General features: G+C 39.3%; 1 protein-coding gene across 4 annotated transcripts in view; it reads right to left on the reverse strand.

The window, feature by feature from the left end:
* The window catches only part of DLG2 (discs large MAGUK scaffold protein 2), a 2,308,738-nt gene that overhangs the window by 1,046,933 nt on the left and 1,234,352 nt on the right, over positions 1-27,453 (reverse strand). The window contains exon 1 of one of the 4 annotated variants that reach the window (XM_081536919.1): positions 17,571-17,880. The exons of the other annotated variants lie outside the window; for them this stretch is intronic. Within the exon in view, the coding sequence (XP_081393045.1) occupies positions 17,571-17,648 (78 nt within the window). The 5' untranslated portion in view covers positions 17,649-17,880. Of the gene's footprint in view, positions 1-17,570; positions 17,881-27,453 lie in introns of those variants that run through there. 4 annotated transcript variants of the gene reach the window in all.

Here is a 27,453-nt window from a genome sequence, read left to right on the forward strand (position 1 = left end):
TGACATTAAAATGGAAACTCCTTGAAGGCAGAAGTCCTGTGTTATCAGTCTTAGTACAGTCACAGTGCCTTACGCATTACCCAGCAAACAGGTACTAATATGTACTCACAGTTTGTGAATGCATAATGGATGATAACGTAAAAAAAAGGTGGGGGAGGGAAAAGTGAGAGCAGGCAAAGGGGCAGAGAGGGAGAAAGAGAGAGATTTCTTAATCAGGGGCTCATACAAGATCCCTGGTGCTTAATTAACTCAAACCTGTTCTTACTTTGAAATTAAAATGCAGTCAAAGCTCTATATATGCTTCCAAAACACTCATTGCATTTAATATCTACTCAATATCTATCCCTATACCTGGGAGAGATTTACACTAACAAATGTAATAATATTTTATCTGAGTAAACATTTATGAGCTGCAATATTAGGCAATCACATCAAGGGCTTGCAGAAGTACAGTATGTTGATTCTGGATATTATTTAGAGCATCCTGAATATACTGTCATATATACAAGACAATACTCAAAAGCCTTTCCATTAGAGGCCCAACAATTGAGAGACAAATATGTATATGCTCTGTCTCCACTATGGACACACACATGCACGCAGAAGGAGAAAGGAAAAAAATAATCCTCCAAATTACACGATCAATTTTCTCTTCAAAACATCCCACCACAACACCCTCTCCTCCATACTCATGCAGGTTTGTAGAGAAGGCTCTGAGCCTCCAGCTAGTGAGTGTGATGTCTCCAGTGTGAGGTAATCCTATTACACTCATCACAATTACAGACCTGTGTCCCGAGCCTCCTGCTGACAGAAGGCTACCTCATCTCATTTCTAATTAAGAGCACAGAATTCTTCCCAAACCACCTTCATTATTACACACAGCGTGCTGGCCTCTTTCAAGCAATACTCTTACATTCTGGAAGAATCAACTGCCTCTTTGAAATCTAAGGTAACCACCCCAGAGTTAATGATGTCAATTAAAATCTTTTTCCTCCACTCAACAGATGAAGCCCATTTCCCCAGAACAACAATGGGACTATAAGAAAAAGAAACCGTGGTTACAATAAAAAGATAATTAGACCATGTTTGGATTAAAAACAAACACATGTGACAAATAAACAAAAATCTTATCTAAGAGCCAAGGATCATATAAACCTTCTTAGCAAAGTATACACTCACTTAAAAAAAAAAATTGAAATAGTGCAATAACATAACAGCAGCCAGACCTGTTTCCCTTTGACCAGAATACAGCTGAAAGCACAGAATGTGGACACATCAGAAAGCAATCCTCTTTTGTAGCACCGCCTTCTATCAGAGACCCATCTCCTTAGATAATCTGCCCCGAGACTTGGGGATGTGTCTCTTTCTTGTCTGCAATATGAATTGACCTCTTCATTTAACAGCAACCACAAGAAAGGAACTGGAGTTAAGAAATCCCCAAGGTCGGTTTGGTTTCCTGCATTAGCATTCACTGAGGGCCCCAGGTCACTTTGATTCACTCTGACCCTGGTAGACAACAGCTGGTCCGCTTTATTCCACTCAATACCCTCTGGCATAGTAATGCCTCAGGCAGAGCAATACTAGCTGAGCAAAACCTCAGCATGGAAAAACCTATCATAAGGGTGCTTCTCATCAATGGGGCCCTGACAATTTCATCCACAACCTGTATTCCATGGCCTCAGTACTGGTACTGGTTAGCAGCTTATCATTTTTACAGATGTGATCCTCACAATAAGGCTCCAGAACCACAGCTCCTGGAAACCTGTTAAGAAGGGGCTGGGTGGAGGGGAGGGAGGCTCAAAAGGGAGGGGGGCATATGTATAACCATGGCTGATTTGCATAGCTGTGCAGAAGATTCACACAACATTATAAAGCAATTTTCCTCTAATTAAAAAATAAGTTTAAAAAAAAAAAAGAATGCAAAGTCCTGTTCCTCATTCCAGACCTACTAAATCCAAAACTTTAGAATAGAGCTCAGTAACCTGTGGTTTAACAAGACCTCCAGGTAATTCTGGTGCATGTTGAAGTTTGAAAATACGGCACAAGTCACTTAAAATGTTACCTTGCCTTTACTCTTGACCATCTCTAACATAGTCATCATACAGCCACTAGAACTGTTTTCTTGAAGTGTGAACCTGATTCCCTCACTCTCTCTCTGTCTCTGCCCTCCTTCCCTTCCCCTTTCCTCCATCCTTTCTTAAAACCCTTCAGTGACGCTGGTGATCCGGCCTTCATCTAATACAATTCAAACCTCCTAGAGACAGCCACGGAGAAGACAATGGCATCCCACTCCAGTACTCTTGCCTGGAAAATCCCATGGACGGAGGAGCCTGGTAGGCTACAGTCCATGGGGTCGCTAAGAGTCAGATACGACTGAGCGACTTCACTTTCACTTTTCCCTTTCATGCACTGGAGAAGGAAATGGCAACCCACTCCAGTATTCTTGCCTGGAGAATCCCAGGGATGGCGGAGCCTGGTGGGCTGCTGTCTATGGGATCGCACAGAGTCAGACACGACTGAAGCGACTTAGCAGCAGAGACAGCCAGCCAAGCCTTCAGCATCTGGCCCCATCTGACCTTTCCAAAGTCCCTTCTTCCCTCTCCCCCATGAGCACTCTGTGCTCAGGCCACGACGCACCTCCTGCTGTCCCGTGAAAAGGCTGTGCTTCTGGAGGAATCTGTGCTTTGTTCGTGCTGTTTTCTCTGCTCAGAATGATCTCCTGTACCCCATCAGCTGGGCAAGCTCTCTCTCATCCTGTTAGACTCTTCCTAAACATCATTCCCCTCTCTGACGTCACTTCATTCATCTCCACTTCTCCCTTTATGCCTCCAAATCGAGTCACGATGTTTCTATTATTGCAGAATTCAGTGGATAAATTTGAACTGTCATGCTACATGGTAGTCCATTTACATAACTCTCTCACTCACTTTGGCTTCCCTGATGGCTCAGTGGTAAAGAATCCGCCTGCCAATACAGGGGACGCAGGTTTGATCCCTGGGTTGGGAAGATCCCCTGGAGAAGAAAATGGCAATCCACTCCAGTATTCTTGCTTAGGAAATCCCATGGATGGAGGAGCCTGCTGGGCTACAGTCCATGGAGTCACAAAGAGTCAGACATGGCTGAGTGACTAAACATCAGCCGCTCCCTCACTTGCCTGAACTCTTCAGAGGACTTGCGGTGGGGGGAGGGGGGGATGGTGGTATTTGGGTAGATTACGTATATTTTTATATCCTTAACTGAATATATGCTAGACATTTATTAAGAGTTCCAATTACTATTTCAGTGAATAGACTTTTGAACACCTACTATTTACAACACTGCTATGCTAATGAGTTGCCACTTTTATCCCTATTTTACAGATGGAAGAACTGAGTCTCAGAAAAGTTAAATAACTTTGTTAGCTAGTAGTAAAAGGCACAGTTGATTGCAGTGCAAGTCTTTGAGATGCTAAAGATGGTGCTTCCTCAACCAAACCAGTATTTTCCCAAATAAACTCAAGACAGAGTGATGACATACAGACATGTCTTCCTTGACATGTTTTCACATTGCCCTTACATCTAGTTCTCGTTATATGAAATAAAGACTTATGATTGAGATAATTTATGATGCCAAATATTGGATGTACAAAGTCAAATATTTCTGAGCCTCAATTTCTCTGTCTGTAAAGAGACTTTGTTATATATTACCGATATTATTATTATTAGCCATTACTGGTGGATCAGATGTTAAATAATCTGCCTTCAGTGCAGGAGACCTTGGTTCAATCCCTGGGTCAAGAAGATCCTCTGGAGGAGGGCATGGCAACCCTGTCCAGTATTCTTGCCTGGAGAATCCCATGGACAGAGAAGCCTGGCGGACTACGGTCCATGGGGCCTCAAAGAGTCAGACATGACTGAGCAACTAAGCACATAACAACCTTTAGCCATAATAATCTGATTGGGAACTGGGTTCTTCGTGTTTGATTATGCTGTTTCAGTAACTTAGCTCAGTTCTGGGCACGTTCGTGACACTCTTTAAAATTTATTTAATTGACTGTTTGCTATTGCAATTGTGTCAATTCTCATTAAAAATGTTTTGACTGAATAAGGGTATGAAGCTGACAACAAAGTCTCTCTCCTTGATGAATATTTAATTCCAGTTTAGATTTGCCAATCAAAATTCATAAAGACAGTTGGAAACTGACTTTTTCTCTTTATAACTAGTCATATATATTATATTTTCCGAATTTTAATCTTAGTCTGTGCAGCTGAACCATCGTAACAGTTATTATCACTGTCATAGTTGTTTTACTACAGACTCTCAAATTAATAAGTGCTAAGGAAAAGTTTCATTAGGTGAAACCTAAACCGTCATTATTAATTTACTAGTTACATTACAATACCTTGTAAAACATTTATGCTGCAGTAAATAGAGCACCTATTTTCCAATGATCATGTGGCATGGCTAATTTACTACACAACTGTATTTAATTACTAATGTTAGTAAAGCTAATAGTACTCACCCAAATTATATTACTTACAACAAAATGCTTAAACCATTACTTCAAATGTTAAAAAATCTTATCAAAGAAATAATAGAAGTTCAAACACGTTTAAGTACCTCTGAAACATTCTTAAAATAGAATGTTTTTTAACAGGTAAATGGAACTATTGTAAATTAATCAGTAGATTTTTAAGAAGGTCCAATGGGGAAAGCCTGAAGGTTTAGACATCTAGACTATCAGATGGGTAGAGTGCTTCTGTTTGGGATGATGAAAAGTTCTGGAAATGGATGTAAACTTAAGTGGCTAAAATGGTAAATTTTATGTTATGTATATTTTATCACAATAGACAGATTATCAGAAATAGACTGTATTCAAGCTTGATCGTCTGTGTGTCTATTGTAGTCCTCATCTACTACACAATGTATTCCTTGAACACTGCGTAGGCTATGTTCACTGCCACATCCCAGCTTCCCGGCATACTGTAAGACACATATTTAATGAATAAATTTATGGGTTGTTAATTTTTTTTGCCAAGTACTTGAAGTTAATGTTCAATTTCTTTAAAGTAAAGAAAATAGTTCTATTGCAGAAAGATATGCTATTGGCTCCATCAGTGAAGAAACTGTATAAATTAGAAATAGGTGGGATATGGAAAAAGAGGCAATACACATTCTAGAACATTAAGTGTTAATTAGAAATAAAAGTAAGCTGTCTCCAATATTTGAGTGTTCTCGTATCCGTTGAACAGGCCCTAAGAGCACAGAAACACATGGAAATATCTATATCACTGAGCAACTAATAGCAATGACGGATATTGATTCCTTTCCAAAAGCAGAGTTGGTGCTTTGGGAAGACACAAGTTCATTATACTAATTAGAGGCTCTTGCCCTACCTCCTCAGATAATGTTCTCTTGGGTAGATATCAAGGCAGACACTCTTGGGTAGATGATTTTCAAATTAATGACTCAACAACCAAATGGCAGTAATCCTAGCATCTCTGGTGAGATCAACTGCCTATATCACAGCTGCAGATAAGAGTCACCTTCCACAAGCTGCTACTGCTGCTGCTGCTAAGTCGCTTCAGTCGTGTCCGACTCTGTGCGACCTCAGGAAAGCCCAGAGTTGTTGTACTTAGGCAGAGGTTTGCTTGCCCATCCATGCAGATGGGAGCACAAGATTTTGAAGCAGTTCAACGTGGCTGTACTCCAAGTCAAAAATCAGAGTCACAACATGGGATGGAGGAATTGGCTATTCATTTGAGAGGTTTCACAGAACTGTAGTCACCCCAAAATTGTTTTTAAAGAATAACCTCTGTCTTCATATGTATTTAAAATCACCTAATTGTTATGCTTTTATACCACAAATAACTTCCTCACTTGGTCTTCATAAAAACCCTGTGAGAGAGGTCCCATTATTCTTGCTTTATTCGGGAGGAAACTGAAGCACAGGAAATTTAAGTAACTTGCTCAAATTCCCACAACCAGAAGCAAAGCTGGGACTTGAACCCACCAAGTCTGGTTCCAGAAACCATGTTCTTAAATATGCCACTCTTCTGTCCCAATATATCTTAACAGAAGTATTAAAAATAAGTAGAGTTTCCTTAAGACATATTTTTTTCTTAGAAGGACACTATGCATGTCCACATGTGCTACCGAAGAGCATAATCAGATCAGGTGGGTTTTATTCTAATCCTGGAAAGCAGGGCTCTATGAATAAGATTTGTTCCAGGTGGTTTGCAATCAGGCATGATCCTGTAGCTCTAGAATGCTAAGATTCAGCAAAAAAAACAAAAAACAAAAAACAAAAAACACAGAGGGTTTGGCAAGGCAGAATAAATAAATGTTTTTCCTACTAAAGCTCACCTACAAATTTCTTTTAATCTTACATGTTTCATTTTTTCCTCACCTATACCTGAACTTCCTTAGCATAGAGACCATGGTTTGATCATTTCTGTATTCTTCATAAATCCTAGCATAGTATCAGTAGTAGTAGTGTGTAAGTAAGTCTTTGTTCAATACCAAGGGACAAATAAGCATTGTTGAATTGCTAATTGCCTTAGAAGGCCACAGATAGCGCATCTACTTGGATTTTATTCTACTGGGGCCAGCCTGGGGTCGATCTGGAGACATGAAATATGACTTTGAAATATGACTTTGAAATAATATGACTTTGAAACTGCTGAGGACAACCAGATAGGCGAATGGTAAGAAAACAGGAGAGAAAAAGCATAAATTAATTTGAAATGTATTTGAATTTGTTTTCTAAAATGCATGGTGCAGTTCGTAACTGCCAACAAGCACCATTTCATTATGGTGCACTTCGTCCTTCTTTTCTCATAATACTGGAGAAATGACAGATACTAAAAGAAATTCTGACTTGGTATCACATAAGCCATTTCCACTGAGCTCTTGCAAATTCTAGAGATATGCTAGGGGAAAAATACAACTTTAATAAAATAATGGATCATATCTGAATTAAACATGCTATTCAAAATGTTACACTTCGGGAGTTAACAGAATGGTATATGCTGAGAGAGCAAGAGGCGAAAATGTCCTACAACGCCCCATACCCTCCATAAATTCAATCTGAGAACATTAGAAACGGTGATAACAATGAAAAGGATTACTTATGGAATAAAAATGGAAAACAGACAGAGATTAGTGAAGATATTTTCCTCGAAAAATCTCAAAACTGCATCTTAGAGCAGAGGTAATAAAGATGGTTATTTCCAAGAAATAGATCCAAAGTGGCTCCATTCAATTCACAGCAGGAACCTCCAAAGTAGCAATTAATACAACCACTGGTGTGGAATTGTTTTCCAAAAGCCATCTTGTTGGATGACTTTTTTTTTTTTTTTAAATGGAAGCAGGGCTCAGAAGTCAAGATGAATTTGAATCAATTATTTACTGAAAATATCAAAGTTATTAATACCACCATCCAATATGAATACAACTGATAATCCTTTTGGTGAAATGGAAGGAACCTGTCAGCGGCTGTTTAACTGAGACTCCAAGGGCAATGCTTGAAACTCCTTGAGATCTGATCCTGGGACATAAATGTAGGGGCACTCATCTCAATGGTGTGTAGAGCCACTAGGTTTCCTGTCAGAAGAAGGGCGAGACTGGCAATCAGATCTGAGTTCAAATCTCAAAACACTGGCTTCCAACAATTAACACTGCACAAGAAACTTTCCCAATTTCATGTTGTATGCAGACTCAAAGACATGGGAAATATTGTGGCACCATGCTTAGGAATGCAGGCTCAGACCCAGGCTGCTTGGGTTCAAATCTTGGTTCCAGAACTCACTAATTGTGTGTCTCTGTGCACCTTAATTGACCTTTCTGTGCTTCATCTGTGCTTAGCCCATCAGATCATTGGAGGGTTAGTTGAGTTAGAAATGTATAATCTTAGAGTAGAGACTTGCGATTATAATAAGGGCTCCATAAGTGGTCATTGATGTGGCTATCATTTACAGAAGTAATGTTCTTTCAGGTGATGAAATTCAGTGTAACACTGCATGGAGGTCTTGCTTCCCTCTTCCCCACCCCCCGGATTGAAAATAAAGCTCAAAAGGGGACGTGATACAGTTACCAGCTGGGAGATGAGCACCTTGACTCATTCCGTACAAGTTCTTTCACTTCAGATGAGAAGTAATGTGCCTTGACTGATATTCACCAAACATAGAAAATCTCTCTCTCAAAAAATTCAGTGTGTTTTTAGAGAGTGGAGGTGTGGGAAAGAAGGTGGTGGGGGTTCTTTTTATAAGGATTACCTAGGATTCATTTATTAAAAAGAAGTAGAAACCTAGAATTCCCTCATAGTCAGCATACTGACAGTTTTCACTTACGATGGTCTCCTCAGTAATTTCTCCTCCTCTGCCCCCACTGCCTAATCAGCAGCAGAGATATAGTTTCCTTACTCTATAAAACCAGGACAGGAGGGCAAGTCCATTTGGAAACCCAAGGGGGTAGCAGAGTAAAAGGAGCCATTAATGCAAAAGTTATCAAAAGCTGCTTTGCATCCTTTCTATAACAATGCAGAGTATTAAAATGAACAGAAAGAAGAAATGGATGGAGAGGAAGGAGAGAAGGAAGGAAGGAGAGGAGGGACAGGGAGGGAGGAAAGGAAATATCAAGTGTCCCACAGGACTAGACACTTGACCTGCAAGTTTTAATTGAATCAGAAAACCATGCAAGGACGCTTATCACTATTTTTAACATGTGAGAACACTAGTAATTAAAAGGATGCATTTATTTGCTTAAGGTCACCCAACCAGTAAGGTGTTGAGGCAAATTCAAACTTGACTCTGTGGGCCCCCACAGAGTCATCATCATCATCTTAGATGTTCCAACAAGAGGATTCACAAAATGCATGAAGGAAAGAGGTCAGTAAAGATGACAAAGACCTTATTCAAGGAGCTTAGAAAACAATGAAGTTAGTCTTAAGTCAAAATGGTATTCAGAGAAAATGAAAAAATATTTTTCTGATTCTCTTATGCCCTCCCAAGTATCACCCCCTCCAATTCTCCCACCTCCAATACCCTTTCCTCTCCCCCAGTACATCAGTTTCCACCCTTCCCATGCTAGTGAGTCACCAAACCTTTCCATGTGAAATGACAGTTTGATACCACTATGGCCATGAACACTGTGGACACTGACACGCTAACTTGGACAGTGCTCATTTCATCATACTTTGCTATAATCTTTGAGGAAAAGTCAGAAGCCCTCCTCAAAGTAGAAACTTTCTCCCATAGAGAAACTTTCTCCCGGAGAGAATTGTAGAGCTGATGGTATGAAAAGCAAATCAATCCTGTTTATAAATTAGAGTAACCTAGAGCAACAAGGAGGTGGTCAAAGGAAGAATAGTATTTGATGAGTTCTATTTTATATTCATATCCTAAATTTGCTGGCTGAATAGTTAGCAAATTTGATAAAATATGTTGCTTTCTTGGTTAGACCACAGAACATGAAGACAAGCACAGTGATCCCCTGAAAGCAGTTCATTTCTTCCCTTTAGCCTCTATATCATACCCTTTTTCTTACAATATTTCTAATTTTAATAACACTTCCTAGCAGATATTGGCATTGTAAAAGCTTTGTATTTATTAGAATTAAATTCTTTGGATTAAAAAAAGTACTAAACTGATACCATAGTTCTCCCTAGCAATGACACTTTGGCCCTGGGCACTACAAAATGAACATCACCTTGTAAGGCCATCATGGCATCACGGTTTATTAGTCTGCTCAGGCTGCCATCACAAAATGCCACAGACTGAGTGGTTGAAACAGAACACACTTCCTCACACTTCTGGAGGACGAGAAGTCCAAGATCAAGGTTTTGGCAGGGTTTGATGTCTAGTAAGAGAGCTCTTCCTGGACTTGCAGATGGCTACTGCTTTGCTATATCCTCACACGGTAGAGAGAGAGACACACAGATCTCTTTCCTCTTGTAAAGCCACTAATCCTATTAGATTAAGACCTCACTATTATAATCTCAATTAACCTTAATTATCTTCTAAAAGCCTTATTTCCATTTCTCCTAGATCACATTGGGGGTTAGGGCTTTAAAACAAGGATGAGGGAGACACAATTCAGTCTACAACAAACGGGGCAAGGATACTCTACATAACTAGAGTTTTCAGATTAAGGAAGTATAAGAATAAACATTCCACGCTCAGACATAAACCTGTAATCTTTCGGCATGTGGGACAAAGCAGCTGGAAAATGTTACAGTTTGACATCTCCTTGTCGGTGGTTGAAGAGAACTTGAATTCTGCTGGCTACCGTTTGTTTTGCTTCCGTGTTAGTGGCAAGGAGAGAGAAAGCAAGGGGCAGGAGCCTTCCGTCCCAGGGCTGTAAAATGTCTCCTATTCCCTTTTCTTTACAAGGCAGTAAAGAAAGAGAAGTCCCCAAGTATCTCTTACTTTGCTTCCACCTTGAAATTTGGTAGATTCTCAACTTTACTCTTTTTGCTAATGGTTAAAGACACTGTTGGCCTTTTGTATACATTGATTTTACATAAATTTTATTAGTTTTGCTTCGTGCTAGACATTGTGTTAGGTGCTGAGAGTACAAAGACGAATGAGATCAAATCCTTTCCTTGAAAGACTCCTCAGTCTTACAGCAAATCAGGATTAGAATTCAAAGAACGTGAGACTTGGAAGGAATTTGGTTGCAGATGAAGAATTCAGGCCCAAAGAGATTAAGAGACTTTAGCCAAGGTGGCACAGATGGTTGGGAAAGGGCCAGTTAACATACAGGCCTACTGACCCCTAACTTGGTCTTGTTCCTGTGCAGCTCAGACATTCAGCCAGGGTTTATTTAGAGCTTACTATGTCCCAGGTACCCTGCGGGGGGCAGAATTTGTAATGATTTATAATTTAATTAACAATTTAATAATTTATTTGGGAAAATTTGATTACTTAAAATTAGTTAATACTACAAGGCATGGTTATTCCATTAACCCCATAAACATAATACATATGCAAATAATAATATATGTACATTATCTGATTATTAAATTTATCTCTACAATGATCATCACTGCTAGATGGGAAAGTTGCCCTTACATCTTCATCACCCAGTATAATAAATACCACTGAATGATACCAGGTAGAGGAAGACCATTCTAAAGGTACATTGAGGGTAAACAAATCAAAGCAAACAAAAACAATTTGCAACTAAAATTATCTAAACTGGACTGAAAGCACTATCTGGATGGTTCCTGGAGAACCCTTGAAAAGAAATCAGGTCTTCTATCTAGCCACATAGTTACTCAAAAGAGATAAAGCACAGGTTGATGAGGGGATGGCTGTTGTGTTGGTCTATTCTTTCTCCACATCACTGTCTCACTCAATCCAAGATTAGTTTAAAAAGCACTGAGTCTGAGTGGTTAGGGTGACAGGCTCTGAATTCAACCAGACCTGGCCTTAAATGCTGGTACCACTACTTATGACCTTGGGCAAATTCTGTAACATGTTATACCTCAGTTTCTTCATCTGTAAAATGGGGGCTTATAACAAGATTATCTTACAAGGTTGTAGTGAGGATTAAACGAGATGAGTGCATGTCATAGTGCTTGAGTGAACTACTCGATAAATAGGCATTGGCAACAACAATTTCGCAGTGATCTTGTGGCCTGTTTTCTTCCTCTCCAGCCCACTCTGTCCCTCCTCTATCTTCACCATTTCTGTGATCCTGTCCTTTGCCTCTGTCTCCCTCCCTACCCTGTTCGCAGCTGTGCCTTGGACTTTTCCAAGGTGGGCATCCGTTCTAGGACCTTGGAACAGGTGCTACTGCCCATTTTGCTGCTTGCTTCACCTGCCAGGTGACAAGGGAGAACTGCAGGGCTGCATTTAGCATGGACAAACACCTGTCCTCTCTGTCACTATAGCCAGACAGACACTGGCGCTGAGTCATGCTGCTGCTCACGGCCGATGAGCTCTCAGAGGCTCTGAGAAAGAGACCTGAGAGGACAATCTGTCCATCCCTCTCTCCAGGTCAGGCTACTCTTCAATCTGCCAGGAGGCAAAAATAGACACAGGAAGATTCTATCATTCACGGAGGACTGAAGAATCTTCAACATCAGGACATTTCTTCTTGCACCTAAGCTCAATTTCAGATTCTGCATTTAAATTCACTTCTTATATTTATCTTTCATAGGTAAAAATAAACTTGATATCTAGGTCATTGCAAATATATACATATAGTATAATATACAGCATACAATATGCAATACTCTGTGTTTGTGTATCCATACAGAGTGCTGCTTACTAATTAAGAGACTGAGCTCTATGATCAACCACCCAGTCTAATCCCAGCCACCTACTGGTGATGTGGTTTTGTTCTAAAAATTAATAAGAGTGATGCTCTCACTAGATCCTTCTATAAGCACAGTTCCCAGTTCACAGAAAGAATTCAACAGATGTTAACTATTGTTGTTGTTTAGACATATAAATACATAGTGAGAAGCCAGGAGGCTTCTTAAAGATTTCTCTTTTGCAACCTAAATGGCTCCAGTTTGATTATGGCTTTTAATTAGTTTCTTCTATAACCTTCTTTTTCATTTTCTATTTATTTACTTTCCTAAATCCAGAACCATATACATAATGCTGGTTGACTCCAATCAGCACAGGAAAAAATGTATATTTTAGAACTGTCTAATAGATTTCCCTATGCAAATTGTTATTATGATTTGCAAAGAAATAAGTGATTTGATAGCAAGTATAACCTTTGAACATTTTACTTATATTAACTCATTTAATCCTCAAAATAAACCCATTCATTATTTTTTCAGTGATGTCATATTTCATTGATTCTAAAAAAAACTATTTTTCCACATGTTAACATCTCTGAAAGCATTGAAATCTTGTGGCTGATATGTTATAGTTGCACTGACAGTTTTTTTTTCTTTGTAATAGATGAAAATAATGATATACCTTGCAAATGAGGACAACCTACAGTTGATGAAATAGGATATGAGATATTCCAGGCATTCTTTTAGGCCCCAGAGATATGGTGCAAAATACTGCATAGTCCTTCATTTCATAGAATCCACTTTCTAATGAGAAGCACAGAGAAATATGGATGATAACAGCTAATATCAAGCAGCTGTAGGAACCGATGGAAGATTCATCTCGGGCTTGAAGGGGCCAGGGAAAGTTTCCTAGTGATGATGAAGTCATCTAAGTTTAGAGTCAGGAGATGGCTAGTGGGTCACTAGTCAGTCAAAGCGGATAAGCAAAATCTGAGAAGCTAGAAAAAGCAAGAGACATTCAGGAATTTGAAAATAGTTCAGAATACTGATTTAAGCCAGGAAAAAAAGCAGAGGCTGTATCACGATGGGCCAGGTAGACTTGGCAAGCAAATTGGAGGGTATCCTGAGACACTGGGGTTCTGCAGAAGCACAGGTGTTACTTCTATTTGGAAAAGAGCTGGTTTCAGGCTAAATAATAAAGAAGGGGACTATAATTCCCTCTAATTCCTCACCTTAAGCCCAATGCTCTTTATTGCCCCAGCAGCATCACCCAGGAGAGTAGGCTCTTTTGTTGGCCATACTGACAGCAAATTCATGACTACATTTCCCCTTATTTTAGTTCACGTTAAATTGACGTGTTTGGATTAGATGCAGAGGAGGTTAGAACCAGTGAACTGGTCCTTAAAGAATTCTCCAAGGTGAATATTGCTTAGTGTCAGAATATTCGTGCTCAGTTACATTACTCATAGGATATGTTTCACTGTCAAGCTCATCCACAGTTGTGTCTATTAGCTGATGGATATTGATGCCAGTCTTTTCTAAATGCATCATGCATTCCCTTTTCGTGGCATATGCTTCAAAGTAAAAATATAAAAATTAAAAGCAAAGCTATGCAGAAGTGAAGGTTCACAACTTCAAGTATTTTATACTCTTGTATATGATTATGCCATCAGAAATTGCAGTTCAATTTATCTTAAAGCTGCCCTTTTAAAGTAATACAATCTAGAGACTGACTAAATTAAGCAATTTAAGTTTTGAAATGTGGCAAACAGGCATACAAGACACTAACTTCTGAATTAATTACATAGGGTCAAAAAAAAAAGATTTGAATGAAGGTATTCTATTGCAGCCAGACAGTCTTGATTTCATATCACATTAAAAATCATTTCATTCACAGAATTTGTTGGTATGCACATATTGTCTTTTTAAAGAATAGCAAAGAGCCTTTTTTTCTTTTTTAGTCCAATGACAATGTGAATTAGCTAACATCTTTGACTTACTCTAAAAAGTGTATCTACAGTTGCCTAGCATTTTTTTTTTTTTTGACAAAAGATATCTTTGGCTTTTACAGGATAAACAATGAATACAAATACCATTGTTTAGCTTACAATAATATAACAATTACTAGCTAGTTAAAAGGAATAATGGGTGCCTAGATGATAGCTTGAGACACTTATCTACAGAGGACAAAGAGTGTAAAGTCTTTAATAACAGGGCAGACAACTGTCTATGGAAGACAGCTTAGACACAGTGTTGTCTGAAATAAGGGGGTTGAGTTACAGGATCAATAACTTTGATTCTGTAAGCCTCATGACTTATTAAGACAGGTGAATGATAGGTGGATGGAAGAGAGGGCTAGGGACTCAAAGAGTCATTTTCAGAATAGCCTGGATAAACTCAGTTTCAAATCCTAGCACTAATACTTCCCACAAACTCTGTGACCTTGGGCAAACTACTCTTCTCTCTAGGACTCAAGAAAAATCATGTCTACCTTATAGAATTAAGTGCAACTCCATGGCCTAAAGCAGCTGCTGTATGATGTGTGTATAAAGAGGGACTCTCGTTAATATTGTTACTGTTGTGATTGCTATTATCATTATTACTACATTCCATGCTGCTATTTAATTCTACTGGCATTAGATGAGGTAAAACAGTAGACCAGGCAACCATGAATAAGGCATACTGCCTGTTTAGGGATGGCATTTAGGCTTGCACATTCCCAATTAGCTTTTCAATTAACCCCAGCCTTGAGGAATATACTTTCCAACAACACCTGAAAGCTAAAGTAGGTCTGATAGGCTATGATGGGTGTAGGTTTTTTTAATTAGAAGAGGAGAAAATAAACTGTTACTTATTGCAAAAAGAAGCCCAAATTTATAGAAGGTACTAAAACAAAATCACAGTGGCTGTCTCTGATATAATTTATACCCCTAAATGCTAAAATCTGCTCTGAATCTATCAATAGTTCTTTCACATTTAAGTATACTGGTCATTTTCTAAATAAAATTCAACCATCATCTTGCTTTATACCTCTTCCTTCTTTTTATAATAAAGCATGACAACAAATAGTCAGCAATGTCTTATATTCCCCTTCCTATTTGCAACTATGTGATCTCTGCTGTTACAGTAATACATTATAGGAATTCATCCAGCTTGCAGTATCATTTGTTAACTGCTTTCTCAGCTAAAGTATATTACTGTAATCATTAGACAAAACCTAATTCACATAGTTGGTTTTTAAATAAGCTGTATGATAAAATAAAGTACTCAGAATAAACTATTTCCATTCACTAAGCACCAACTGAGGGCCTTGTTCATTGTTCAAGGCAGCACACCTTTTAATTTATTCCAGGAACCCTGTGAATACAAATTCCATGAAAGAAAAATCGAGATGCTATTTTCATGTTAGTTATCACTTAGTGTTCAGAATTAACTCCTCTAGCTCCCTTGACTAACACAAGGACATTAGAGTTAGTAATTTTTCCTTCAGTCTTCGTCACTCAGGGAGCAAAACTCCAGTTCTCTAATGCTGATTTCCCACTTTCTGAGCAAGACAAAATATTATCTCTAAGATAAAGCATTAAAACCCCTTAACCCCACACCCGGTTTCTTCTTGCTTATTCACAGAAATGAAATGGAGATATCGAAGGCCCCTAACTAGCTTCTTCCCACACTCAAGAAGCAGAAGTCTGTGTTAGATCCTTGGATTAACATCCTTTTGGTTTCTGTACACTGAATTTCATTGAGCTAGCATTCTCCACATTCAGGCCTAAGCCTGAAATAAGTATCACTGGGAGATTCAACTTCTCTGTGCATACCAATTTGGCATAACACATTATCTTCCAGTGGCTTTCAGAGCCATTCATGGTCTCTGACAGACCCTTCATCCAAACAACCTATAATTTTCATAAGAAGGTACTTTTTCAAAGCACTTGCTCCAATAAAAGAGTCACTTTCAAGTCTCTTTCCTTAAAAGAGAAACAACACAAGATAAAACCCTCAAAACCCAATATATATGATGCTAGTACATGATAATTAGGCTTGTAATCATTTTACCTGTGATGCATGGGAAAAAAGGAATCAATTCTACTCTACCTTTGTCTCCCTCTACTACACTTCCAGCACAAGTGCTATTTAATAAGTCTGTCAACATTATATGATCCTCAGATCTGGACATTCTGAAAGGCTACAACCCTAAAATCAGAACTCTAATGATTTTTTTTTTCTCTTCTCACACTACGAACAATCATATCTTGGCTTATCACTGAATTCTTGTTCATATTATCAGCATTCCCACTCTGAAGGAACAGATAGCAAGTTACAGTGAAGCAATCTTTGCAGCTGAGAGCAAGGACTGTGCCACAGGCCAGGAAAACCACCTCTGGGTCAATCTCAAGAGTAGATCTAAGTCAGAAAGGATGCTGGGCCAAACATCACATCCTCAAAGTAATATAGAAAAATCTCAGCTCCACAAAATGTTATCTTTGGAAGTTTCCCCATCACCAAATTGGATACTGATTTCTTAAACACTGACCATTTGGCCAATGCCTCTGAAAGCCTGAGTCAAATTAGAGACGTGAGCTTGTTTTGTATCTGAGGACTTACAGGCCATGTTAATTTCTTAGAGAAAGATAACTCATGAGACAGATCTACACAGAGTTTCTCTAGAAACAACTAGTCATGCTGAATAAAAGAAAATTACAAAGCCATTCTCTAAGTGGACAGGACTATGTGATTATAAATAGAATTCTTGTTCATTGTAAACACTTTTGAAATGGTCGCTTTGTTGATTTGAAAAGATAGCAAGCACCCCTGTGGAGTCTGGTCAATGTTAGGCAGAGTCCCAAATATGTGCTCCGATGACATACACTAGGATGCAAGAATTGGAGGGAGGCTCAGGGATTTATCATGCCCCTTGCAGAACCAACCATTATAGTCATAAAAATAATCCACTGGTAGCAACAAGTTTACTAGAGAGCTCCCTGAAGAAGCAAAGATTTCAGCTGCTTAATTGCTTTCACCCTGTGCCATTTAAAGGAATACCAAGTCTCTGGTTGAGACACCATCAATTGACGATTTCACCAAATATTTTGAATAGCTAATGACTCTGCTTGACCACCCCGCCCCCCACCCCCCCGGCCCCAGGCAGCCAGGCTTCAGGAGTTCCCCCTTTCTGTGAGCGGTATGGACTACATGCCAGCGAGAGGCAGGTTCGCATCCCAAGCGGAAAAAAAAAAACAAAAAAAAACTGCGTCTGTACTCGAGATCAGCAGTCCAGGGCAGGCAGTTGGCAAACCCGAAAAGGTAATCTTCATCCCCACGCATTCCCTACCTTTTCGGATTTCGCCTTCCTGGCGTTGTGCACGAACCTGCGACCCAGCTTCTTGGCATACCAGATAGAGGCGAACATAGCGCTGCCAACGGAAGGGATTCGCGGTGAAGCGGCTGCACAATCAACTTCCCAGCTCGGCTCGGAGATCTGGAGCGGGGGGGAATCGGTCTGGAGCTGTCACTTGCAGGCTGTTGCTTTCTCAGTGCCTCTCATGCTGGCAAGCTGAGGCCGAGGGCGGGAGGAGGAAGGGAGGGGGCCGGGGGCAGGCAGTCCGGTCCGGCCAGTCCGCAGGTACCTTCACATCCCGCCCGCGGGAGGTCCGCGCGAGGGGGGCGGGCGGGCGCTGCCTTCCCCGCCGGCGCACACGCGCATCCAGGCGGCTGAGTATCCGTCTTGCAGTTCTTGGGCTCTTGTTCACCACCAAACTCCACGCGTGGCAGGAGGAAGGGAAGCCGCAGTCCTGTCGCCCTGGGCTCCAGGCAGTGGCCCCCCTCGCCTGGCTTCCCTCTGCCTTGACAGTGCGTGCTGGCGGCGGTGGCCGCGCAAAGACGCGTCCACACCCAGCCCCGCAGGTAAAGCGGCCAATAACTGGAGCTGCAGGGCACGCGGGAGGGGAGAGACCACCAGGGACGCGGCCCTGCGGACACAGACAGGTGTCCCCCAGAGCCGAGAGCCTGCCCCGAAGCCCCTAGAATAAAGGGCTGTTAGCGGGACTGGAAACAAAGCGACCTTCCTCTGCCCCAATCCTCAAGTCCACTGGGTCCACGTAAAGTCCTGTCCCTGCCTCCCAACCAGTCTTCTCTACAGCTTACAAGAAAAAAAAAAAAAAAAAAAAAAAAAATATATATATATATATATATATACATATTTCTTTGGAGGTTGGCCCCAGGACAAACGGCGAGGCGAACAGGATGAGGTATATTCCCTAAATGCCAGAGTGAAGGTCCTCAGCTTTTAAACTCATTGGTTCCACCGCTGAAACCACCTGGGCTGCTTTTACAAGTCCAGGTTTTTTGCCTGAAGACTGAGTTGTGGGGAGGGGCTTAAATCTACCTTTACACTAAAACAGAACAATTTACTCCTGTTTTCTTTTAAAACCCCAGAGTTTTCTTGTAGTGATATCTATTGTTAAATGGAGGATTTAATACCACATGTGAATAGGAAGATTTATGGCAAGTCTTAAACCAGGCTCCTCTGAGGAATTCTCAAGTTTAATTCTACCACCATGTGATTCCAATTTCCATTATCTTGGTTGTTGTTTAGTTGCTTAGTCGTGTCCAACTCTTGCAACTTCATGGACTGAAGCCTGCCAGGATCCTCGGTCCACAGGATTTCCCAGGCAAGAATACTGGAATGGGTTGCCACATCCTTCTCCAGGATATCTTCCCAACCCAGGGATAGAACCTGCATCTCCTGCATTGGCAGGGGGATCCTTTACCACTGAGCCACCAAGAAAGCCTTTTCAATTATCTGATGAGGGTTCAATTATCTTATCATAGGGTTTAGACTATTATGAGGCATTTTAAAGGTAAAGTCAATTTTAAGAGACAAGTGTGTGTCTTCTGATGAGAGAGAATGGCTAAGACTTTGTATATTCTCCTGCTGCTGCTGCTGCTGCTAAGTGGCTTCAGTCATGTCCAACTCTGTGCAACCCCATCGATGGCAGCCCACCAGGCTACCCCGTCCCTGGGATTCTCCAGGCAAGAATACTGGAGTGGGTTGCCATTTACTTCTCCAATGCATGAAAATGAAAAGTGAAAGTGAAGTCGCTCAGTCATGTCCAACTCTTAGTGACCCCATGGGTTGCAGCCTACGAGGCTCCTCCATCCATGGGATTCTCCAGGCAAGAATACCGGAGTGGGTTGCCATTTCCTTCTCCAATGCATGAAAGTGAGAAGTGAAAGTGAAGACGCTCAGTTGTGTCCAACTCTTAGCGATCCCATGGACTGCAGCCTACCAGGCTCCTCCATCCATGGGATTTTCCAGGCAAGAGTACCGGAGTGGGGTGCCATTGCCTTCTCCATTGTCCATCCTGCTAGAGGACAAAAATAAATAAACTGTTCATCTCAGTGAGGAAAACCTTCCTTCCACTGATATACAAATGAGACTCAATCCAATAAATGTTTCCCAGCTGATCTAATTAGACATGCCCTAGGAGCACCTGTTGACCAAGGACACTATCGAAACACTTACAAATAAATGGAAAAGAACTCCCTTCTCTCAGATAAGTCACTTGTCACTTGAGGTTTACCCCCGAGAGGACTGGGTCTCCATTCAACTGTTTTATAAAGCACACTGAACATCTTCCTAAGCAACTGGAGATAGAACAAGGCAGTGTAGGATCAAGACTCACGTCCATGTTAACTCACTACAGGAAACCTGGTGCTTAGAAGAGTGTTGAGCACAATACATTCAGTGTATGTTTGTTATTCAACAAATAATCTGGGTTCTAACCCTGGCTTTGTTTTGAAACCGTTTCCATGTTTCCCCTGCGCTTGGATTTGCCTCATCTGTAAATGAAGAGAATTGGGCAGAACATTTTTCCTGCCCTGCAGCATCTATAATTCTGATTCCGAGTCTGTGGGTCTTCATGTGAGTATGGGGAAACACTGACTGAAACCACCCGCCCGGGCCAGGCATCATAGTGGCCGTTGGCATGAGCGATTTTACAAGAGGTCCTGGTAAGGTACATGGAACTAATAAGCCATTACTAATGAGAAAAGTTTGGGAAAGGTCAAAAGGAGACTCCATGTGTCCTCCCACCTCCCAGAATCCTTCTTGCTGGCATCCATCTTGGTTGAGCAACGTGTGCACCATCCAGAAGGACCCTGAGTCAGAATGACTGACCAGAGACAACCTGGAAATTAATCCCATCACCATAAAACCCGAGACGGTGAGCCACATGGCACAGCAGTTCTCCTGCGTTCCCTGACCCTCCTCCTCTCCATACAGGCACCCCTTCCCAGGAAACTCTCTTGCTTTGTCAGCATGTGTGTCCAGGTGTTAGATAGAGCCCCTTTTGGGCCCTAGAAGGGGTCCCCCTTCCTGCAACAAAGAAGAAATGTCTTGTGTTCACCAGAGGCATAGGCTCTGGTAAAATGACTCAGCCTGGATTCTGCCACCTTCTTCATCACGCCTAACCACCACCTGGGGTTTGGTTTTGCCATTAGCTGTTACTTTTCCTCTGTGTTCTTCCTACGAACTCTACTTTCATTTCTTTTTGACGCTTTTAGACAACCCTTGTGCAAAATTCACCACATCACACCTTGTACTCTTTGGGGGAAAAAAAGTGCCACAGAAATCCAACAAATATATAAATGATAACTTCTGCTTAGCTTTCAAAGAGTTACTCAACAGGACCACAATTTACTCCAATATTGCTGTGATGTTAGAGGTATTCATTATTCCTGCATACGAGTCTGTCTAAGCTGTGTAGTTAAAAGACTATTCAGTTAACAGAATAAAGTCGATAAAAAGAGGAGGGAAGCAATTGTCCCTAAATTAATGAGTAGGAACTTCTGTTTTTAACATTTTAAGATGGAATTTAACAATAAAGAGGTGAGAAAAAAACTATTGAGCTTTCAAATCACTGATATCATATGGGAAATCAAAGAATGTTAATTTACTCTGATGGGACTGCCAATCATAAAATAATTTTTGTACTTTCTTCGTAAGTTAAGATTTTCTAAGTCACTAAAATTGGGTCGTGGAGAGATTTTTAATGCTTGACCATTTTGCTGGTTAGTTTTGCTTTTAAGTTCTTGTTGTTTAGTCGTTAAGTTGTGTCCAACACTTTTGTGACCCTATGCCAGGCTCCTCTGTCCTTGGGATTTCCCAGGCAAGAATACTGGAATGGGCTGCCATTTCCTTCTCCAGGGGATCTTCTCAATCCAGGGATAAAGCCGATGTCTCCAGCATTGCAGGCAAATTCTTTACCACTGAGCCACCAGGGAAGCCCTTTGCTTTTATATTGAACATTTAATGACCTTTTTCACATACCTTGCCTAGAAGCTTTATCAACTTTTATAGGATGGAGCTCTTAAGAAAGTAAATTGGGCCTACCAGCTAAGATGTAACTTTAAAAATAACAGTAATAACTATTGTTCCTTGAATAGGCATTCAGAGATAGAAGGCAGTGTGAAATAGGTCATCTGTAGTCAGGGGCCACAGTCACCTTACACAAATGCTCAACAATATAAGTATTCACAATATATTTTTTGACTATGTCTATGGCAAAGTAAGAGAATCCACAAACTTGAAAAGTCTAGAAGAGGCATTAAAAGCGTATCTACAATTTTCAGTTGTCAAAGATGGTTTTTTAAAGATGGGTGTCAGGTCGATGGAATGAAGCCATTACCATAGTTATACAATCATCTTCACTGGGCTCTCACTGAGCAGGTGTGCCTGCTACAAAGAAGGTGGCAGCTGCCTAAATAAATCTTAATTGTCTTTAACCATTGTTCTGCTGATTGAGACAAATAACTTGCAGCTCTTCTGTGTATGGAAAACAAGTTTTTCAGATGCTTTCCATCTGTATATCATCAGTACCTGGACAGACCTTTTCCTTTATAATTTCATTTTTAATACCTCTCATATGACAGAAACCTACCAGTGCAGCTGAGTTTGAGATGCAACATTAATCCTTTTAAGCAGCTTTTGGTTCATGCCTCAACACACACACTGTGTGAGTCTCCTTTGAATTCTCAAGGTAAATGCAATATTTAAATCAAGCCATTAAGATTATACAACAACATGTTCTGCCTAGTACACACATGATTTTCTTTTAAAAGGCATCTAAATAAATCATAGATAATTATAAAACCAGTAAATATTAAGCCCTAAACTAATATCTGGTAGCTTGAAAAGCTATGTAGGTTAGGTGTATGGTATATACTAAAGAAAATATATGTTGGAAACATAAAAAGTTAATGTACAAAACTAATGAACATTTAAATATTTGTTTGATTTGTTTGTATATATGATATACATTTTTGATAGCCCTTAATATCCTTTATTAGTCTATTATCAAACAGCAGGGGTCAAGAACATGTTACATAGAATTTATGACTAAAAGAAGATAAACATAATATTTAACTTTAATTCGCAGGGATGTCAAAATGTTGATGTTAGTTACTTCTATAGATGGTAGTGAATGGGGAGGATAAAAACAGTTACAGTTTGGTCTGTATAGTTGTGTAACATTTGTATCTTCTACCATGAGAATATATCCATGTTGTTACTTATATGATTAAAAAGGTAAGCTATAGTTATTCACAAAAATGGAACTGAATAAGATAAAAACCCTCCTCTCAAGGAGTCATATAGAGTTGGGGACATAGATGTATGAAACAATAAATTTCAATGCAGAATGGCATAACAACAGATGTGTGAAAAATAATGTGGGAGTTCAGAAAGAAAATTACTGCTTTTTGGTTTCTATATAAGCCCAATAATGAATATCAGCTGGAAAAGTGCAATAATTAGTGTCAATGTACGTAAAAAGCAAAGGAACAGCTCACTCTTTCAGCATGTTTTATCTGTATGGACAACAGGAAAAATGGTCACTCTAGTTTGTATATAAACATAACAACCACTGGCCCAGTTGCAATTAGTTGGATTTCTGTCTCAAAGAATGAACCAGTCATGGATAAGTGTGAAAAAATGTTTGAGCCACTACAAAGAATAAGCCCACTAACTCTAATTATAATAGGCTAAGTCTGCTTCTTTTCTTCTGTTCTCAAAATCATCAAAATCATTCTTTAGTGTTTGAATTTCTCACCTTCCTTTCCTTTAAATGTTTAATCATTATATATTTAGGCACCAAGAGACATAAGAAAGTAATACGACACACATGTACGTACCACCTAAATTTAATAAATGTTAACATACTGCCATATTTGATTCATTCATTTTAAATAAGTAAAGTCTTCATAATATAATCAAAATCTCCCACCTCAATCCACTCTACCTCAAATTCATCTCAAAATAATGTTCAAGAAACATTCTTCTACTTTATTTAAACACATGCAATTTTATTTTTTTTTTTTTTTTTTTTATTTTTTTTTTATTTTTTTTTTATTTTATTTTATTTTATTTTTTTTATTTATAAATTTATTTATTTTACTTGGGGGCTAATTACTTTACAATATTGTAATAGTTTTTGCCATACATTGACAAGAATCAGCCATGGGTTTACATGTGTTCCCCTTCCCGAACCCCCCACCCACCTCCCTCCCCCTCCCATCCCTCTGGATCATCCCACTGCCCCGGCCCCGAGCCCTTGTCACATGCATCGAACATGGAATGGTGCTCTGTTTCACATATGACAATACACATGTCTCAATGCCATTCTCCCAGAACGACCCACCCTCACCTTCTCCCTCAGAGTCCATAAAATTGTTCCATGCATCTGTGTCTCTCATTCTGTCCCGCATATAGGGTTATCGTTACCATCTTTCAGATTCCATATATATGCATTAGTATACTGTATTGTTGTTTTTCTTTCTGGCTTACTTCACTCTGTATAATGGGCTCCAGTTTCATCCATCTCAGTAGAACCGGTTCAAATGTATTTTTTTTAATGGCTGAGTAATATTCCATTGTGTATATGTACCACAGCTTCCTTATCCATTCGTCTGCTGATGGACATCTAGGTTGCTTCCATGTCCTGGCTATTGTAAACAGTGCTGCGATGAACATTGGGGTACACGCGTCTCTTTCAATTCTGGTTTCCTCGGTGTATATGCCCAGCAGTGGGATTGCTGGGTCATATGGCAGTTCTATTCCCAGTTTTTTAAGGATGCAATTTTAAAAGAGTCGATACTTCAAAATGTAACTGATACTAGGAACAGAACTATCATATGACTCAACCATCCCATTACTGGACATATACCCTGAGAAAACCACAATTGACAGAGATGCATGTTCATTGCAACACTGTTTACAAGAGCTAGGACACAGAAGCAACCTAGATGTCTATTGACAGATGAATGGATAAAGAAGTTGTACATATATACAATGAAATATTACTCAGCCATGAAAAAGAATGCATTGGAGTCTGTTCTAATGAGGTAGATGAACCTAGGGCCTGTTTTACAGTGTGAAGTAAGTCAGAAAGAGAAAAACAAATATTGTATATTAACGCACATGTATAGAATCTAGGAAGATGGCATTGATGAACCTAGTTGCAGGGCAGCAATGGAGATGTAGACACAGAGAGCAGACTTGTGGACACAGGCAGGTTAGGAGAGGATGGGGCAAATTGAGAGAGTAGCATGGTGACATATATATTACCATATGTAAAATAGATAGCCAGTGGGAATTTTCTGTAGGACACAGGGACCTCCCCCAGTGCTCTGTGACTGGCTAGGTGAGATGGGGTAGGAGATAGAAGGGAAGATCAAGAGGAAGAGGATAGGTGTACACCAACGGCTGATTCCTGTGGATACATAACAGAAGCCAATCCAATATTATAAAACAGTTATCCTCCAATTAAAAATAAAAAAATACAACTGATGGATAATAGGATGTATACAATTTGAACTTTTGTTACAAATTTCTTCCAAATTGACATTATTAGTAGTTTATATGAGTTCTGTATTCTAGATGACACATTATAATCAGCTATTAATTTGTTAAACAATGTACAATGTTGCTCCTTATAGTTTTTTTAAAAATAATTTTATTTATTTATTTACTTTTAATTGCTGCTGTGTGGACTTTTCTCCAGCTTCAGCTAGCAAGGGTTACTCTTAGCTGCAATGCACCAGCTTCTCATTGAAGTGGATTCTCTTCTTGTGGAGCATGGGCTCTAGGGTGTACAGGATCAGCAGTTATGTTTCATTAACTGTGGTACATGGACTTAGCTGCTCCACAGCATGTAGGATCTTCCAGGACCAGTGATTGAACCTGTGTCTCCTGCATTGCCAAGCAGACTCTTAACACTGAACCACCAAGGAAGCTCTCCTTGTAGTTTTGATGTGTATTTTCTTAGTTACTGGTGAGGTCTAGCATTTTTTTTTTTCGTATATTTATTGTCTATTTGAACTTCCTTCTATTCATAGTCTTTGCTTATTTTTAAGTTAGGTTATACCTTACTGATTTTTAAAAATATTTTATGCATTCTAGACACTAATTCTTTGTTACATGTACTGAAAATATCTGCTCCCAAACTCTGACTTGTTTTTTAATCCCATTTGTTTCATCATGCATATTCTTATGCACTAAAATTTGTCAATGTTTACCTTTATGTATGTACATTTGGTATCTAATTTTTTTTCCCTATACAAGTTTATAATTTTATATTTTCTTTTAAGTCTTCAATTTTTTAAAGGAAATTATGGTGTAAGATGGAAATCTGTTTGTCCTGCCCCCATATGCATGGCCAGTTGTCTAGATGTATGTATGTATGTATGTACAAGGGCTTCCCTTGTGGCTCAGTTGGTAAAGAATTCACCTGCAATGCAGAAGACTGATTGCAATGCTGGAGATCAGGGTTTGACCCCTGGGTTGAGAAAATCCCTTGGAGAAAGAAATGGAAACCCACTCCAGTACTCTTGTCTGGGAAATCCCATGGACAGAGGAGCCTGGAGGACTACAGTCCATGGGATTGCAAGAGTCGGGCACGACTAAGCAACTAAACCACCATCATGTATGTATATATTTATGCTCAGATATGAAAATGTTATTCCTTTTCCTCACTGACTTGTAAAACTCCTAAGTTATATGTCTAGATCACATGAGTGTGCATTTAATTATTTCTGGGTTCTTTTTTGATCTATTTTAATTTACCTGTGCTAATACCACATTATCTTGATTACAGTGCTTTACAATAAACATTGAAAGTGGAAGCACTAATCATCCTTTTCATTTGACCTAACTTTTCAAATTAATCTTTGTAAAGTTGTACAGTTGGTGATTTTAATATTACACCCAATATTCCGTGTTATTATTTGATAGTATTTTAATTTTATTTTGTTGCAGTAGTACTATTTCTGACCAAACACGTCATTATTATCTCCAGTATTTGTTAGTTTATAACTAATAGTCAAAATAACTCCCACGTTTATTAATATATTTTCTCATCATGATTGTTAGCATCCTAGCTCTCTGAGTTTTCCTTTTTATTGTTGTACATATTTTAACAGCTATTTCTGCAAAAATCTGTGATGGTTAAACATGTTCAGTCTTTTCATATTTTTCCTGAAATGTCTACATTCACCTTAGAGTTTGAAGGATAGTATAGGTAAATAAAGATTTCTAGATTGACAATGATTTTCCCTCAGCATTTTGAAGATATTATCACATACCTTCTTCTGGTGTCCATTTTTTATTATAAGATGTCTGCTGTCAATCCAATTGCTCTATTTTAAGAATACGTCTTTTCTATGATTTGTTTGAAGACTTTTCATCTTTTTGAGCTGTAGCTTCAATACAATATTTTTCTAAAATTCTACCTGGAATTCATTGTGTTTCTTGAATCCAATTAATTATAAGAAAAATCAGTCATTATTTCTTCCAATATGTCTTCCCCTTCATTCTCTCTGTTCTCACCTCCTAAAATCCTATTATATTTTTCCTGAACCTTTTCAAATAACCCATTCTATGGCTTCATATATTTCCTGTTATTCTTCTCCTTCCTTCTTTGTGCCACTTTCAGGGTTATAGTCTCAAATCTCCTTATTATTTTTATCTAAAGTTTGAATCTATTGTTTTACCTATCGACAAAGTGTTTATTTTTAATAAATTATTACATACATATTTACATTTCTAGGCATTCTAAATATTTCTTTTTCAAATCCTCCCAGTCTCTAGTTTCTGCATGTCCCTGTACAGTTTTATTCTAAGATCTTCTTCAGCAAGCTTGTACTTCCTGTGGGAGCCC

Source organism: Giraffa tippelskirchi, chromosome 10, assembly GCF_054371585.1.
Source record: "Giraffa tippelskirchi isolate mGirTip1 chromosome 10, T2T-mGirTip1v1.2.pri, whole genome shotgun sequence".
In the NCBI taxonomy this organism is placed as follows: Eukaryota; Metazoa; Chordata; class Mammalia; order Artiodactyla; family Giraffidae; genus Giraffa; species Giraffa tippelskirchi.